Here is a 19,511-nt window from a genome sequence, read left to right as displayed (position 1 = left end):
GCACCAATACTAATCGCTCGGTTAGGTGTTGTAACCTTAACCCAGAGTTGTTCGACAGAAGGATTGATGTGAGCTGAATCCAAAAGACAGTTTAAACGATTTGAAACCGCAATCAATACTCCACCACCTCTTGCTTTGGTGCTGTTAAACGGATTGCGGTCATTGCGGAAAACCATGAATCGATTCCCAAACAGCTGAGCTGAATAGATTCGGTCGTCGAGCCAAGTTTCGGTAAGCACTATTACATCGTAGTCGCAGTCCACTACAGTCACGAAAAAGTCATCGATTTTCGTCCGCAGTCCTCGAACATTTTGATAATAAACCATCAGCTTGTTGGCGATGGCATCTGAAGCTGCAGTGGAATCAGATCTACCTCGATGGCACGTCAATGATGGTTGGTCAACGTTTGATGCGATGTCACTGCAAGCAGGATGGGATTCAGAGTACGAAGAGGAACCATAAGGTATAACGGTCGTTTGGCATAATTGCCATTTGGATACCTGTTTGGCATAATTGTGAAAAACGTTGAATTTGTTAAAATTCCTTCCATTAAGCAAACGGGTGTTGCTAAACTGCTCGTGATCGTGCATTCCGTTGTCAGTCGGCGAGCCTCGTAGGATAAATTTACGACTCCTGCTGTAAAAATCATCATTCTGCAACTTGTTCCGTAAACTACTATTTCGGAACTGTATCACACATAACTTCCGGGGCCATTATGTCCTGGATATTATAGCGCATATTTATCAAAAATGTGTCCAACGCCTAAACTATTGTTAATAAAGGAAGACACATATTACTGTACCAATGCAGAACCTTTTTTTTTTCAAATTATGCCTAACGACCAGTATGCCTAATAAAATTATGCCAAACAACTGAATGCCAGATGGCATTATGCCGTACAGAGTAAACTCGTCCATGTGACATCACCCCACATCAAGGCATTGATAGGCGCGTGGTGTACGCACGGGCCTATCGATCGCAAGGTTCTTAGTTCAATTCCAGGTCGCCGCGATTTTTTTCTTGTTTTTAAATATTGGTTTCATAAGGCAAATATTTAAATTGCAACCCAATTCCTTGTGGCGGATATTCATAAAGGGTTTCCATGTATTTCTATAGTCCATTTGCAGAGCGTTACGATAAATGCCTGTTAAATAATTCCTGTTAATTGGCTGCTTGTTTTGATGGATTCATTTTCTAGATGTACTCCGGATTCTACCAGCACGAAATAGCAGCCAATCTGATGGGAGCGGAAGTGCTGTTCGAGGAAATGGGTTACCGCACGATGCCAAACCAAACATTGGTTCTCGAGGGACCCATCTGTCCTGACCGGGTTACCAACGTTTCAAAAGATGCCATTACGGCTAACGTGGAGTGCCAGGTAACATGAAGTAGAATGCATTCCATGTCTAATGACCTAATCATTGTACATCTATGTTTGCAGATTATGATAAACATCTATCGTGGACTGACTGAAATGTCTCTTCGGGTTAACTGGAGTGATATCTATAATTTCCGGGAACGCAATACAAGTACTATGACTAACAATGTTCGTACTGAAATGAGGTTTATAATATATGTTTTTTTGCAGTGGATATTGAGCAATCTATTCAACTCATGGCTACACTTATTCAGGAAAAGCATCAGAAAACTCAACAAGCTAGGCGAAAAGGTATTTACAGATCGTACTCTAGAGATAGCTTCTCGTATTTTGCCAACTGTTGAAAATGTGATAATTGTTTGCCGTTTAATTTCAGTAATAAGTAGATTAGACCTAACGTCATTAGATTCATCTGTAGTACCTTAATTTGTAGAATTAATTACCTTTAACACCTGTTCATTTTGTACGATCGTATTTTTGTTCTTTCTTTTTTATTGAGATTTTTAGATTTAGGATGGTTCATCTCATATCATAAAATTGTTAATCATTTTCAGTCCTACCAGCTAATCAACAATTTGATTTGCTTCTCATACTTCACATGTCACATCAAAATAATAAAATTTCAAACGTAACCACATTCACAAAAATGTATAAAATCATTTCGTTGTTTCTATTCATTCTATTTGGAAGGAAATGGCTAACCACTTAGTCCCCTGCATCTAATTTGAATCATATCGGATAGATATGGCATCATCACAGATATAATAACTAGAAAATCTATCGATTTGAAACATAGTCCTGCGAACATTTGCCCAATGCTAAAACACTGTATTTGGCCAACCGGGAACTAGGCGATGCGACCGCCACTAGTAGGCCGTGACCCAATTACAAAGTTTTAAAATTGAGCGCTATTTCGCTGTATGATAAAAAAAGAGTGTTACGTCTGTTTGTCTGTGGTGTCATTGCTAAACATTAAATTACTACTGTATATAAAAAATTTCAACACGTTGAATACTTAAATTTAATTAGATATATACGGGAAGACATCAGGGAAGTCTGAGATGTAAAATTTAACTTGGTAAATAATTCAATTTTTGTTTTGTGTTTGATTTCATATTTACCTAAGTTTAGGGCATCCTCAGCAAAGTTACATATCGTTTGGCGAGTTTTATAATTAAAAATAAAACTCGCTATATTTGTAACTGTGATGAAGATGACCTTAATGTAGTTAAACTGAAAATGAGTGCACATTTTAATTGCCTGATTATAGGTTATTCCAACTCCAACATAAGCAGTTATAATATACTAAATGCTTATATTAAAGGCTCATATACGTTTATAGGAAGCCGTATCCTATTCGTGGTACTTTTGATTCTCTTCGAAAGTCTGGCCTCGTTATAGAAACCTAATCATTTTTTTAATGCAAGTCGCTTAGCAGTCTCTATTTTTAATGAAAAATCTCTACAGTCTACAGTCATTGATTTTTGACGAACTTGTGGCACCGAATGCACCGAATCAGAAGCATACTATCAGGGTGACCAGCAAAGCAGGAAATCGAAAAAAAAGCGGATTTCAATCACTACCGGGAAAATGCTATGATAGTCACTTATGACAAAAAGGTTAGAGTAATGAGGGGCAAAAGTTCGACCTTAGTGGTGTAATCAAAATTTCCAAAAATATAATAGCATTTTAAACAAAATAAATACCATACAGTAAATCTTCAATATATTGGCTGTAAATTTGCTAAACAAACTTGTATGAAAAATTTTACCTATTTTTAGTTATAACAATTTTAAAATTGATTATATTAAACGAACTTTTGCCCCACCAGTGCTGCACTGTAGTGGGGTAAGAGTTTGAATATTTTGTTTCTTTATTAGTATCATTCCAAACATTACATTCATTTCTTATATCTAGGTGTTCTGTGTTATTAGACAACACTATCATCCTAATTTAGTAAAACAAATTTAAGATTTTATTGCCATCGAATTAATTTGCCGTAGCATTTCAGATTTTTTACAGGAGAGTTGATTTCACCTGCTTATAAGAGAAAAAACGCTTTGAATTTTCTTAACCTAACTTAACCTATACATATAATGCATTAATCGTGGCAATAGAAGATTGTAACGATTTTTGCCTGAAATTATTAATTATTTTATTTCACATTTGTTCCAATGTTTCAACATTGTATATTCTATGTAACTCATTGGTACTATACCAGGGAAGAAGCTTCAGAATCATTTTCAACATTTTATTTTGAATTCTCTGCAGAGCTTTTTTCCTGGTATTACAACAGCTAGCTAGTACTAGTCCATATTGGTACAGCATACAACATGGATGGCCTGAAAATTTGTTTGAATATCAAAAGCTTGTTCTTAAGACAAAGTTTTGATTTTCTATTAAAAAGGGGATAGAGACATTTTACATATTTATTGCATTTGGCTTGAATGCCCTCAATGTGATTTCTGAAAGTTAAATTTTTATCAAGCATGAGCCCTAGATACTTAACATCATCTGACCAATTTATTGGAACCCCTCTCATCGTGACAACATGTCTACATGAAGGTTTCAAATAAAGAGCCTTTGGTTTATGTGGGAATATTATTAGTTGTGTTTTGGAAGCATTAGGAGAAATCGTCCATTTTTGCAAGTATGAAAAAAAAATATCCAAACTTTTTTGCAATCGACTACAAATGACACACAGGCTTCGTCCTTTTGCGGAGAGGCCTGTGTCATCCGCAAACAAAGATTTTTGACATCCCTGAGGTAACTCAGGTAAGTCAAATGTAAAAATATTGTATAATATTGGTCTTAAAATTCTGCCTTGACGAACACCAGCTCTTACAGGAAGTCTTTCAGATCTGGAGTTCTGATAATTAACCTGAAGTGTACGATTTGACAGATAACTTTGAATTATTCTAACAATGTATGTTGGAAAATTAAAATTTTTTAGTTTTACAATCAAACCTTCATGCCAAACACTGCCGAATGCTTTTTCTATGTCTAGAAGAGCAAAACCAGTAAAATAGCCTTCAAATTTGTTGGAAAGGATCAAATTTGTTACACGTAAAACTTGATCAGTGGTCGAATGTCCATGGCGGAATCCGAACGATTGGACGATAGCTAGAAGCTTCTGCAGGATTTTTGTCTGGTTTTAAAATTGGAACAACCTTAGCATCAGTGTTGTTCAGACTCATTTCCCCGAAAATAACATTTTCCGAACTACAAAGCCACGAACTACTACAACCATGCTCTACCCTCCTAAGATAGAAAAGCAGATGGTTAAGCTTGAGTACTGCACACAAAATCGATCAATTTTGATCCCAGAGAGCCACAATTCAAGTTTCGGTGAAATGAGATGAGTGAGTGAGTGAGTGCGAATCATTTCACCGAAACTTGAATTGCTGCCCACCGAGATCGAAACTGTCGGATCCCATGTGCAACACTCAAGCCCAACCACCTCCCCCTCCATCTCAGGAATACAACGCACAGTTATAACTGTTCATGGCTTCACAATTCGAATTTCGGGGAAATGAGTCTGGCCAACACTGCTTAGCATTTTTCCATTTGTCAGGAAAATATGCTAATTGAAAACATTTGTTAAATATATCAACTAAAAATGAAAAGCTACTTTCTGGAAGTTTCTTGATGAGGATTAGGGTGCCAATGGAAAGTATGGGAAAAATTTTGCCATCGAATTTCAAAACATGGTAGCTTGAGCTTGAGCTTGATTGGCCGCCCGTGGATGCTTTCCAGTATCGCCAGATCAGCTGCACTTACACAAGGAACCAACCGAATGACTGCTTGGGACTAACAGGCATCCTCAGTGCATAAGCGCTGGTGATCTTCTCTATTTTTAGGCAACAATGGCACCTGCCACGTCAGAATGCAGACCAATGAGGGGAAGAGGGAGGAATTGATGATGCATTGAACTGACTCCCACGTAGACCGTATATTCCACTGCATCCACTTCAGTTCATGCGGGAGTGTATGGATTGGGGGAAAGGCATGGCAGAGAGGTTTGCTTTTGTGGTAAGCAGACTGCCTATGTATCAGGCGTAAGAAAGGCGTGCGCGTGGAAGTAGGAAGCGTTAGGGAAACGGTTTCTTGTCCGTCTCTGGTTCTAGCGTTTGCTATGAACGAATAGTTTGAGTGTGATATATTTAGAATGGAAGATAGAAGCAAGTGAGAGATATACAACTACAAAGTACGAGGAAAGGGACGGGCCTGGGATTGAACCCATGACCTTCTGCATATGAAGCAGAAGCGGTAGCCATCAGACCACCAACCCCGTCTTTGCCATCGAATTTCAAAACATGGTAGTGCTCAAAACTTTTGTCTCCTCGAAAAAAGTTCCCATGCAAAATTTGAGCTCAATCGGCCTTCGTTAAGGGGGCAGGATCCTTCATTGATTTTGTAATTTTCAAAAGCAGTTTTTTCGTTCAAAATCGAGGAAATTTACAGAAAATGTGTTCACTGTATTCTATTCTCCAACCGAAACACAGTGAACACATTTTCATCGAATAATGTTCAGTTTTGAACAGAAAATCTGCTTTTCAAATATCGATGATTACGATGATTACGTTGACGGAGCGTTGAACGTTAAGTGGACCCCCAAAGCGGTCAAAGTTTGGCTTTTTTGACCCATGAAAAATCTCCCAAGGGGGGGTTACAGTCACCCCACAGTTATGGATAGCACACAGATATGGATCAGAGTTGGATCAAAACGGAAATATCTCGTCGAATAGAGTTGAAATTACGCCGAACACATATTACCTTCATGAACCATAAATCTGTACAGCATCGCAATCAATTATAATTTCCATCTGTAGGAAATAAAATGTCAACCGTATTCTCAGAATACGGTTCGAAATAACTGTGGGCATTGAAAACCATACCACAGTTATGAATAAAAGATAAGACGATTCCGAAACAAACGCCAAAACGTATGCTGTCACTAGCACACCATTCGATTAACTCGCAGATAAATTGCTGTTATAATGTTTTGATCCATAATCCATAATACGGATCCTCCTCTCCCTCTGATCCACATCTGTGGGGTGGACATCGTATGAAATTTCTATCAAAATCGACATTTTTTCGTAAATAATCGCGAATTTTGAGGTATATTTCAAAAACCAAATGTATTCTGCAGTACTAGGGAGGTTGTTTTGTTTTATACAGCGTCACCATATTTTTTAATCTTATTTTGTTCTGAAAAATGACCCTTAGTTGATCCATAACTGTGGGGTGACTGTACATGAAATTTCCGAAATCGAAAATTTTTTTTTGATGCCAGATGTCTTAGAAATGCATGAAACGTCGAGATCTGGTGTTAGGGTAAGTGTACCAGTTATGGACATTGAGGTTCCCTATTTCGCCATACGTGATAACTTTAATGTCTTCAAATTTTGAAAATTTTTGTTTGTTGTAGTAGTTAGATTTAAGATATATCTTGATGTTAAAGCATTCAAAAAGACTTAAAATGTGAAAATTATCAAAATGTCACATATGGCCGAAACTGGTACACTTTCCCTATTTGGATTTTTTTTTTGAAAAAAACGACCTTGACGATTTGAATTCAATTGCTGAGAAATTCAAGACAATAGTTTTGAAACGTATCCTATATCATTGTTGGTCACTGAAAGCATATTATATGTGATATTTCATTAGGGTGGTTCATTTACTTTCCATTAGGGTGGTCCTTTTTGTTGAAAAATAAAAAAAAATGAATTTTAATTGAATATTGAAGACAATAGTATGGACCAGTGCACTTGTTCACTATTTGACGTTTGAGCGGTGCCGTGTTATTTACGTGCCCATGGCAACGAGTGAATTCGGCACCGCTAAAACGTCAAATTAGTGAACTCGTGCATTGGTCCATTGGAACATCTCTCACATTATCGTAAGCCATTTTCTACATTTAATATGTGGTATTTCATTAGGGTGGTTCACTTATTTTCCATAAGGGTGGGCCTTTCTGTCGAAAAATCATAATTTGAATGGGATATTAAAAACAATAGTATTTTATCGCCTCTTTCATCATCGTAGGCCATTTCCTTCATTAGATTCGTGATATTTCATTGGGAAGGCTCACTTATATTCCAATACGGTGGTCCTTTGAAAAAAATTGAGAATTTGAATGGAATAGTAAATACAAGAGTAATTAAACATCTCCTATGTCATCGTAGGCCACTGTTAACATATAATATGTGATATTTCATTAGGGCTATTGTCCTCAGTTTTGCATAAGGGTGATCGTTTAATTTGTAAATAAAAAAAAAAATATTCTCAACAGATCTAACAAATCAACTTTGTTTGTATAGTTTTGAATCATGATTCTTCATTGGCATGCAACTCTTCGTTAAGATATTTTTATTTATAATCAGTGAATTCAGTGAAGCATAACTCAAACTGCCATAATCAAAATACAGATAAAAAAAAGGAATGAAATAATTTTTGACGTATTCAAATTATGACAATAGATTGATGGGCGACGATGAAGTGTAACTAAAGTGTTTATTTTATATTTTCAAAAGAGATTCCCAGCCTTGCGCTCCTTCATTCCCGAAACAAAAGTACGTTGCATTCTGCTTGCTATAGTACACGCGATTAGGTTGTGACAACGTAGGCAATTCCAGTTTTAACAATCAGTTCTCGTTTATTCTTCAAAGATGTAGCTAAAGCTCCTGCTTTTTCTACCTACATAGAATATAAGTTATACCTAAAGTGAAGAAAATCAAATCGATAGATTTTTGTCTATATACCTAAGCGTGTTCAAAATAGAAGCTCCAAATAAATTGTATTTCAGTGGTGAATAAGAAAAGCAATTCATGTGTCAAAAAAAATTATCAAGGCGTGTGCAAGCGTTTTTTGTTAAAAATGGAGGATATTCGGCTAGTTGGAAAATATCTACCTTTGTTCCCCGAATCTGCAAATTTGCCGACATACAGTGAAGTATTCCGGAAATTCATGTTTCATTTGCGAGCAGAGAAGCAAAAGCCCAGTTAACAACACAAGCTTTGAAGACATCATGGAACAAAAAGCATTTGAACCATTTGATCGACGACGTGACAGTGGAACAAAAAATCTTGCGATATTATGAAACTTGGAAAAGCTTGCAGAAGCACATACTAAGAATGTCGGCGAAAGAAACTGAAAAGAGAAATGAATTCTCTCATTCATTGCGAAACCTTTTCGACATCGCGAAGAAGTATAAACCAAAAACTATAGAGGAGAAAAAAGCATCTCAGTATTTGCAAGAACAACGAGAACAATCCACTCTTCCAACAACAACTGAGACTGGTCCAACGGAAACTATCTCATGTAGTGATTTTGAGGAGGAAGCTAATCTACAGGCAACAGAAGAGACTAATCCGCCAACTAGTGAGCAGAAAGAAGCAAGTCTACAGCAAAAGAAAACATTGACTGGTAGTGATTTTGAGTCCTCAAAATGATGCACCCTAATGGAAAATAAGAGAAACTCCCTAATGAAATATGTTAACAGTGTCCTACGATGATGTCGCATATCAAATGGAAATAGAGGCGCATGAATTCAGAGTAATTTAAAGCCTCTTTAAACAAAAATGAAGACAATGGCCTACGATTATAAAAGAGGTGGTAAAATATTAATGTGCTAAAAAAAAGGATCAAATTCAAAATTTCTTGATTTTTTTTTAAATTTTCGGCAAACACCAATGGAAAATAAGTGAGCCACCCTAATAAAATATCACGAATCTAATGAAGGAAACGGTCTACGATGATGAAAGAGGTGATAAAATACTATTGTTTTTAATATCCCATTCAAATTATGATTTTTCGACAGAAAGGCCCACCCTTATAGAAAATAAGTGAACCACCCTAATAAAATACCACATATTAAATGTAGAAAATGGCTTACGATAATATGAGAGATGTTTCAATACTATTGTTTTCAATATTCAATTAAAATTCTATTTTTTATTTTATAATTTTTTAACAAAAAGGACCACCCTAATGGAAAGTAAATGGAGCATCCTAATGAAATATCACATATAATATGCTTTCAGTGGCCAACAATGATATAGGATATGTTTCAATACTATTGCCTTGAATTTCTCAGCAATTGAATTCAAATCGTTCATTTCAAATTCAATTCACTCCCCCAACTCAAAAATTTACTAAGTCCCAAAAGGTCGATTTTTTCAAAAAAAATATTTTTTCCAAATAACACCAGATCTCGACGTTTCATGCATTTCTAAGACATCTGGCATAAAAAAAATCGATTTCGGAAATTTCAGGGGGGTTATTTTTCATGGGTCAAAAAAGCCAAACTTTGACCGCTTTGGGGGTCCACTTAATGAAGTCCGATTGAGCTCAAATTTTGTATGGGGACTTTTTTCGAGGAGACAAAACTTGTGAGCACCGCCATTTTTTTTAAATTCGAAAAAATCGAAAAATAATTCGAAAATTCCATCATCGCCAGGAGCTTTCATACTTTTGAATTTTTTAATAATAGTTCTCACTTCTTCCAAATCAGTCTTACAGGCATTTTCTAAAACGTTTTCTTGATATTGACTATTTTCTAAGTCCTGAGTAACTTGATTTTCAATTGGACTAGTAAGTCATAAATTAAAATTGTGCGCGCTTTGAAACTGCATAGCAAGTCTTTGAGTTTTTTCGCAATTACCGTAAAGTACCGTAATTCAGCGCAGTTAAGGAATAAAACGATTCAAATTGTTAATTAAAAATTAGTATTGCACCAACAAAAAAGCTTTATGGGTGGATCGCTAGCAAATCTATTCAAGATTATGGGAAAAATATAAACTAGACTGTATTCATAATTTACAATTGTGATTTTTTTGAAATAGTTCACTCGTTGAAATTGCCTAATTTTGCGCATTTTTTAAACGCTTTCCCATATTCCGCGCTGAAGAATGCCTAATTCCGCGCACTCATGAAACAATCAAATTAACATTAATTTTGATAAGGGGCTGCATCCATTAGTTACGTAACACTTAACATTGAAAATTTTCAACCCCCTCCCCTTCCGTAACACTTTTTGTATGAACCGTAACTTTTTCAGTTTTTTTTTATTAACTTTTTGTCTATCACATGAAATAAAGATAACCAAAACCGTAGCATTGGTACGTGTGAATTTCGTCTAGGGGAAAGTGGGGCAATTTGGCCATCTTAAGAAAAGTCGTAATAATTGAAATTTTTAGATCAATACACTAGATACGCACGATTTCCGTCGTCTTAAAAAAACACGAATGAATTTTTCGTCGATTCTTCTGTCGATGGGATGATATTAGCACCCTATTTTATGTTGTGAAATTATCCCATATTTTATTCACTGAACTGGAAAGTTTAGAAATGAAATACTCTTTCGAAATCTACTGAGCTCATATTTGGCTTAAATATGCTTCTTATTGCATAGTTTTGGACAATTCGGTCGAGAAAAAAACCCCATCTTCTTCTTCTTGGCATTAACGTCCTCACTGGGACAGAGCCTGCTTCTCATCTTAGTGTTCTTATGAGCACTTCCACAGTTATTAACTGAAGTTTTCTTTGTCAAAGTTGCCATTTTTGCATTCGTATATATCGTGTGGCAGGCACGATGATACCTCATGCCCAGGGAAGTCAAGGAAATTTACACTACGAAAAGATCCTGGACCGACCGGTAATCGAACCCAGACACCTTCAGCATGGCTTTGCTTTGTAGCAAACTGCACTGTTCATACAATACAAGGACCAGTTCGCATTATTGCTTGGAATCAAAGGGTTTTAAGCAAATCAATTAATGGTATCCACTAATGTCACGGGTAACTGAAACTTATTTTTTTAAGCAAAAAGAAACCTCAGAAGAACCTAAGGGTCATCCATAAATTACGTCACATAAAATATGGTTATTTTCAATCCCTCTCCCCCGTATTATCATACTTTTTGTATGGAGGCTTCGTAAATTATGTAGAGATCGTAAAGTTTCCGTGAATCATTTCCCGAGAGTGTGTCGTAATTTGTGGGGTCTTCTACAAATTACGACCTGTTGAACATGTGAACGATATGTTGTTTTTACAATAATTCTATTTGGATTGTATAATATAAATAAGAATCATAAACAAGTATACATTGCCAATGTTATGTGTGGTTCATTATGCTAAGTAAATTTTGTGCGCACAGATGTACACACTTAATTTAGAATGCCGAATCTCGGCTAATTTCAACCGAGATCCGCACAGCCGAGCTCGTGAAAAAAATCTAAGTGTGTATAGACTATTTTGTTGGGGCTGTGCATAAACCACGTGGTATTTTTCCCTGTAAGGGACCGTCCATAAATGACGTAGCATTTTAGGGGGGACGGGGGAGTCTACGATTTTGCTACGAACCATGTATTAAGTATGGGAAAATAAGCTACGAAGGGGGAAGGGGTGTCAAAAATTGGTCAAAAGATGCTACGTCATTTATGGACGCTGCCTAAGTGGGCTTTCCCGATATTCCGCTTGTACATGAAACGTATGTATGCATAAAGTTACTTTTCAGAGAAATAGACAGATGTGAAGACGGATATAGCATGTTTTACTTGTCTGTTGTTATGCGAAGAACAGTGCGCGGAATTAGGGCATTATGAAAAAAGACGTGGCCTAATTCCGCGCAATACTTTTTTGAATAAAACTCAATAATTATGCTAATATTTGATAAGATTTCATAGAAGCACCATGACACATATCTGTAGCAAGTAGTTCCATGGAATATTGCATAAAAATAAAACATTTTAATAAAGAAATCGCGTTTGTTGTTGTCCTACAGTCTTAGCGTGGACGCTAAGAAAAATAACGTCTACTCCGACGGGCCTTCACTGATTATTTTTTATGCCGCGAAAAAATGCCTTATTTGCTTTTATTTGTGATTCAAACTTATTCTTAATCAAAGTAGCCTCGAATAGCATTAAAAGTTGCTGAAATATTAATGTGTATTTCCATATATAAATAATTTTGTATGAAGTGCGCGGAATTAGGCACTGCGCTGAATTAGGGCACTTTACGGTAGTTAGTAATAATTTGTTTTCCTTTTTCAATGCCGGTATTGGCTTCTGATGTTGTTTCAAAATTTTAGATAATTTCCAAAAGGGCTTAGAGCCAGGGTCCAATTGAGAAATTCTTATTTTCAAAACGTTTCTTGATTTCTTTCTGCAAATCCTGCCATTTAATTTTCATAGCAGGATCGCGAGTGCGTTGAAATTGTCTGCTCCTCACGTTTTAAGGCGGATCAAGAGATTAAGATCATCGTCTATAATCACGGATTCAAATTTTGAAAATGCAATGCTCCTGGCTTCAACAATGGAATTCGTTAAAGTTTTAAGAGCATTGTCAATATCAAGTTTAGTTTGTAAAGAAATGTTAACATCAAGATTAGAGTCAATATACGTTTCATATATATTCCAGTCGGCTCGAAAATAATTGAAAGTGGAGCTGATAGGATTGAGAATCGCTTCATGGGATATTTGAAATGTAACAGGGACATGATCAGAATCAAAATCAGCATGAGTAATCAGTTGGCGACAAAGATGACTAGAGTCGGTTAAGACTAAATCAATCGTAGATGGATTTCTAGAAGAGGAAAACATGTAGGGCTATCAGGGTATTGAATTGAGAAGTATCCTGAAGAGCACTCATCAAATAAAATTCTGCCGTTGGAATTACTTTGAGAATTATTCCATGACCGATGTTTGGCATTAAAGTCACCAATGACAAAAAATGTTGACTTATTGCGAGTCAATTTTCGCAAGTCAGTTTGGAGCAAATTAACTTGCTGTCCATGGCATTGAAAGAACAAGCATTCCAATTTAAAATATTTAAATTATTATTTGAATCCATTAGAACAACGTAATCCAATAACAATTTGATTAGTAAATTTTACACCAACTTGGACTGCTTCAATCATAGTGGTGGCTTTGAACATTCATTAGATTGAATTGTTCAGTTAGAAAAATAAAATCAGAGGCAGACATATCACTTGAAGTGGGTACGATATCTGACGATTTCCCATTACAATTTACGGTAGACGAAGAAGCGGAGTAGGAGTTACCTGTGGCGGTAGGGTTTTTTCCATTTGATTTGAAACAAGTAGAATGGGTACCGTAAAATCGGGTGTAATTGATCAGTAGGGTGAAATTGATCATCGTATCACACGATTCTATTTATTCGTAATGGAGCACAAATATCGATGTAAGTTGCAGTAAATGAACGTTGCTTGTCGTAAATATTGTCGAATTGTGTGTTGTGAAGTTTTTTGCGTTAAGGAATGTTTATTACTATGAAAATAACGTAAAATTCCAAAATCATGCACGGTGCAGTATTGACAAACACCTATGAACTTCTATTAATAAGCAAGGATTTGAACATGGTATAAACCTGAAAGTTTGTGAGGATGCTTGAGATATATCCCCAAACCAGATTTCATCACCAAAACTCGTACCAATTAGCTCAAATGGTTGAAATTATCGAATTTCTGTTAGATATCATTGAATTCCTTAGGAAATTGCATACATTTAGGCGTTTTCCGCGTTATTCTTGAAATTTAACTATTCGTTATTTATATAAATATTGCATTTTTAAGAATTTTACAAGCATATTCGGATTCAGGGAGCTCAAATTTATCATATAGAGTTGTTTTGGAAACTAACAATAATGGTATTGACAAGTGATCAATTTCACCCCGAAATGAGTTCCTCTGATTTTTTATTTTAGAGGTATTTGTTAACACTAAAATGACATTTGTTAGAAAATTTCAGTACATAAGTCGATGAGGCTCACCTTCGTACTTGTTTTCCTACATTTAGTTTTTTGGAATTGTTAACATTATAGAAAACAGACTAGAAGAACCGCGAAAAATGATCAATTTCACCCGAAATTACGGTACTCATAGTACGAATAGGGGTTCGCACTCCGGAGAAACGTAACATTATTCCATTCTTGCCACGTTTTGTGACAGTTTTGAATCCCACTTTTTTGGAAGGAAGTTGTGAATTCAGAGATTCACCCTTCCTTTTGTTTGTTGTTGCAACCATGTTTAGTAAAAAAAAACGAAAGAAGACGTGACCTCCTAAGAGGTTTTTTCCCAAGATGGTGTCCAAGAAGCATTACCCCCGCTACCTTTCACTAACGGGTCCAACGAAAACAGGCACGGGTCCAAACAAGGATCGTAAAGGGATTAATAGTAGAAAAAATAGTACTGAAAAGTACTGTTTTATTGCTTTAGGTAGTTTTTAAAAAAAACTTCCAAGAGCAGAGAGAATTCGTGTACGCACAGCACCAAGGTACGATGCGCACTGAGAGTTTGAATCTAGTGTGGGGCAAAAGTTCGCTGGCCAAAACACAAAATATCGACACTTTTATGACAGACATTCTTTATAATAGCCATAAACTTATGTTCACAGAAAAATACACACTAAATGTTCATCTAAAAATAGCCAAAACAAGGTTAATTATAATATACCCTAAAATAACAGTTTTTCGCAAAACTAAGAGAAAATGTGAAATTTTGGTGACATTTTTCGCACGATAAGGCAAATTTCGCTTAAGGGGACGTCCAATAATTATGTAAGGGTTTATGGGGGGAGGGGGGGTTTGAGATTTCTTACGCGCCATACAATTTATTTTTAATTTTCATACAAAAAATCTTAGCATGGGGGGAGGGGGGGGTTGAAAAACCCCGAAAATTGTCTTACGTAATTAATGGATCGCCCCTAATAAGAAGATAATATGTGGATTTTAAGGAACTTGTAAATTTACTCGTTCTGACCAAATCTTGTGTAGGTTTAGTTCCGCTTATCCTTTTTTTATTTTCTTTCGGTATCAAATTCGGCAAATAGAATCATTTCGTTTCATCAAAGTCATCATCATGACGCAACTAACTGCATGTTATAATAATATATTGTTCGTAATAGACACATAATGTAATGTTAGCTAAATTGCATGTTTTCCATAATACAAATTCTTTATAAATACACATTACGCAAACAAAGCTAGTGTATCGAACAATTGTCGTTTCTCTTTCTTTTTTTATCGCTAATCTAGACTCGTATGGCAGTACGCTAGCGCCAGCAGTTAGTTCTTGCAATTCTTGCAATCCGTATCAGTTTCATCCTCACATGCAACAGCAGCAGCAGCAACCTCCGGCTCCCTCTATGGCTGTTCCCCCGCAAACACCTCAAATACCCTTCTGCGGTCCTCAACCCTTGTACAATACCGTTCCATGTAGTATGCATAGTCAACCACCTATAGTTTACAGCTATCATCATCACAATAACTACCAAAGTTACCTGCCGAACTCTCCCTCTCAAGCTCACATTCACCCATCGGGCCAATCCGCTGTGATGAATCCCCATCAACCTCCTCATCTGGGTACAATACCCCATTCTAAATCTCTGGACCATTATCAAAACCCTACCGCAGCCATGTACAATCTAACTGCTAGTATGCAACGGCACTCAATCGATCAGGCCTTCGATTACGCCGCAGCTTCCTCGGCATCGCACTATGGTGGACCGATGGGAATGGGTCCACCGACAGGAACCTACGATACAGTTGATAATTGCAATATCCCATTCATAAATCATCCCTATAATGTTTCTGGGAATCGGTTTCCTTTGCCCTACAACCTTTCTACCAACCTAGGTCCATGTATGAACGGCATACCAGGAAAGCCAAATGGAAATGAACCATTCTATCAAGCCAGTATTAACGGTTACCATCAGATGCCGCAATATTATCACCATCGCAATAGCAGTAATGGCCCCATCTATGCACCACAAACGCAACCTCATAGGCATGCTTCTGACATTTACATGAACCAAAACTTCGATCACTCCGGTACTCAAACTCCTACGTCTATCTTGAGCAAAAAGAAAACATCCTACGACGATTACGAGGTTCCTTCGATACGAAATGGCGCAGACGCCAAAAGCCCTGGAGACCTAATCTACATTGACACTCGAGAGGAAGCGAAGAAAGAACGAAAGAAATCCGACCGTGGCGCAAAGAACCCAGACTTGCTGGTAGATTACGAAAGTGAGATGCTTCCGGCAGCATTGGTTGAACGGAATCAGCAACAGCATCATCGTCATCATCAATTGCACCATCAAACATCACGGAACTCACGGCAGTCTGATTTCGATAGCTATGAAGACGAGCAACTGCAATCAGGAGCTAATCAACGCGCGTCAAATGTGACCAAGCGTATTACGAGTAAGAATCAAGACGGCATTGGTTCATATGAACAGTGGAACTATGTGTTCCAGAATTTGGAGAAACAGGGATACACCAAGGATTTGGGCGAACGAGGCGACTTCCTAGTTGACGTGGATGACGAAGAATACCCTGAAACCTTAAACGCAAGCCGAAACGGTACATTAAAACGCAGCAGCAATGATAAACTGAAAGCGATGAAACCTAAATCAGCAGACAAAGTCGATGGAATTCGCATGGCGTCGTCTAAGCAAACCCAATCAAGTAAGCACGATCGGGACAACGAACGGAATGAAGCAGCTGTGCGGAGTGCTCAAAAACCGATTTCAGTACAAAAAGTTGTAAAACCTTCTAGCAATAATCAGACAGATAATAGTCACCAGAAATCCAATCACATCAGCAATCCAACCCACTCCACTATCGGAGGAACAATCAATAGACGAAATTCCATCACACGGAAGGTTTCGACTTCTAGCAAAGAGAATGGAATATCTGCGAATCCCACGTCCGGCTCCAATGCTACTGGTGGTGGAATTTTGGTAAATCATAACAGTTCTAATCATACTTCAGCTTCTACTTCGGGCAAGAAGAAAACGGCCAGCTTCGACACGGCGGCAGCGACTATCATCAACTCAGAAGATAACCGAACCCCTAGCAATAACGGTTATGGAAGCCGCAGCGAATGGAATTGTGAATTTTGCACCTTTTTGAACCCTGAGACCAAACGCATCTGCGAAATGTGTGCCAAGAGCCGGGATTTCAAATTGAGCAGTGAAACAACGACGGCGACCAGCAATGGAAAAGCGACTTGCGTCTAATAGAACTCGTAAAAATTGTGATCGAATGAGAACGGACAGAGGAATTCGAAAATGAAACGAAACATTTCGAAATCGTTATGACGTGCGGAAAGCAGAAATTAATAATTCGGCCAGCTTACAGGTCACCTAACTAGTCAGAAATCAAGAAGAAATATGTGAAACTTATTAAATATATATTGAAATTGTTATACATTACACTATTTTTAGATTACCTAAGGCAGAAAAATCTAATGTCTAACATTTGTAGCAATTTCTAAACTAACTATTGTAAGCTCATGTTTCCCCAATTATGAAAATTTTAATAAAATAACTTTTCTTTGTTTGCTGTTGACAACTGAAGATACTCTTTTATTTGAATGTCCGAAATATCTAGCACGGGGATTATTTTATTCAAGGTAGGAACTTGAAATTCATTAAACTCAAGCAAATATGCACATTTTTTGAAAACTGATAAATTTGCACATTCATGTTGGAACACTCCGCTATTTTGAACACTCGTTCCTTATTAATCAAGGAATAAGTGTTTCAATCAGAATATTGACCATGACGGAAATTTTAAAAGGTGTGCAAATTTGCTTGAGCGTCTCATTTGATACAGAATCCACACAATAACTAAATACAGTGGTTCTGGCTCACGTGGCCGAAAAATTACACTAATGGAAAACTTTGAATAGCATATGAAATACAAGATATGAAGCAGAGTGCAACTGTGATGCGTGCAGAGTGCAACTGTTAGTCTTCTATGAGAATGACATCCCTACCAAAATAACATTACTACTGGCCACTTCATGCAGATAAGTTAATGTGTCCCGGAAAAAATCCGGGACGCTTGTCAGATCTCATCCCCAATGAAGCGCTGCCTATATTTGATGTGCAATTTACATTCATATTCAATCCAAGATATGTTATATAGTACATAAGCTAAGTTAATTGAAATAAAAAGTATTGACACTGTACAGTCAAGTTAAAAATTGCTCTGTCCCGGATAATCCGGGACGCCTGGTCACTTTAAGATAAGTGGCCTATGGTTATTCTAACATGATCAAATGGAAGAAAACCCCATTTTTGAAAAAAAAAAAAAAAAAAGTAAAACCCTGCAGAGTACAGCTTTTTTCAAGGAGGACGAATAATATAAGTTTAAAAACAATTATAATCAGTGCTGATAGTACATGAATTGAAAGAATACATTTTCCATGAATGAAGGAAAAATATCAGATGAAAATGCTATCATATTCTACGCCAGTCAATGATAGATAATACTTATGTTTTGAATACGACTCCAGAATGTGGGGCCTTCTTTAGCCGAGCGGTTAGGGTCCGGGGCTACAAAGCAAAGCCATGCTGAAGGTGTCTGGGTTCGAATCCCGGTCGGTCCAGGATCTTTTTGTAATGGAAATTTCATTGACTTCCTTGGGCATAGAGTATCATCGTACCTGCCACACGATATACGAATGAGAAAATGGCAACTTTGGCAAAAAAGCTCTCAGTTCATAACTGTGGAAGTGCTCATAAGAACACTACGCTGAGAAGCAGGCTTTGTCCCAGTGAGGACGTTAATGCCAAGAAGAAGAAGACGACTCCAGAATAGATGAACTTATTATAAACTTTAATGTCGATAATTATGAGAAAATTCAGTATTGAAAGAACAGCCTATGATCAAAATAAGGAAAAACCTCTTATGAAAATCTAAACAAGTGTAATACAAGTGATTACATTAGTATAAATCAGTGGCGCGGGAAGTGGGACCTAGTAGGACATGCACTACGCATAAAAACACCTGGGTAGGACAGTCAAAGGATTGACCTACCCACGATTCCATTAAAAAAATATAATAAAACTATTTATCATCTGTTTAATATACGTACAAACTTGATCAAAATCGTACTTATTCTAATGTGACCAGATGTGTCCCGGAAACAATCCGGGACACATGTCAGATTTTATACCTAATGAAGCGCTACCCATATTTGATGTGTAAATTACATTAATATTCAATCTAAAACATGCACTAGGGAGACTTACGGCTTCGGCACCATTCGACTATTATCGGCAATCAAATTTTAAACGCCAAATACACAGTATTTTTCT

General features: G+C 36.9%; 1 protein-coding gene across 3 annotated transcripts in view; it reads left to right on the top strand.

The window, feature by feature from the left end:
* The window catches only part of LOC5575919 (protein tamozhennic), a 54,229-nt gene extending 36,467 nt beyond the window's left edge, over positions 1–17,762 (top strand). For all 3 annotated transcript variants that reach the window (XM_011494788.2, XM_021843761.1, XM_021843762.1), the window contains exons 5-8: positions 1,199–1,378; positions 1,442–1,529; positions 1,589–1,669; positions 15,436–17,762. In XM_011494788.2, the coding sequence (XP_011493090.2) occupies positions 1,199–1,378; positions 1,442–1,529; positions 1,589–1,669; positions 15,436–17,423 (2,337 nt within the window). In that variant the 3' untranslated portion in view covers positions 17,424–17,762. The remainder of the gene's footprint in view (positions 1–1,198; positions 1,379–1,441; positions 1,530–1,588; positions 1,670–15,435) is intronic.
* The last annotated feature ends 1,749 nt before the right edge of the window (positions 17,763–19,511 follow it).

This window comes from Aedes aegypti, chromosome 2 (genome assembly GCF_002204515.2).
Source record: "Aedes aegypti strain LVP_AGWG chromosome 2, AaegL5.0 Primary Assembly, whole genome shotgun sequence".
In the NCBI taxonomy this organism is placed as follows: Eukaryota; Metazoa; Arthropoda; class Insecta; order Diptera; family Culicidae; genus Aedes; species Aedes aegypti.
The sequence above is the reverse complement of the archived record's forward strand: the minus strand, read 5'-3'. Positions and strand labels throughout refer to the sequence as shown.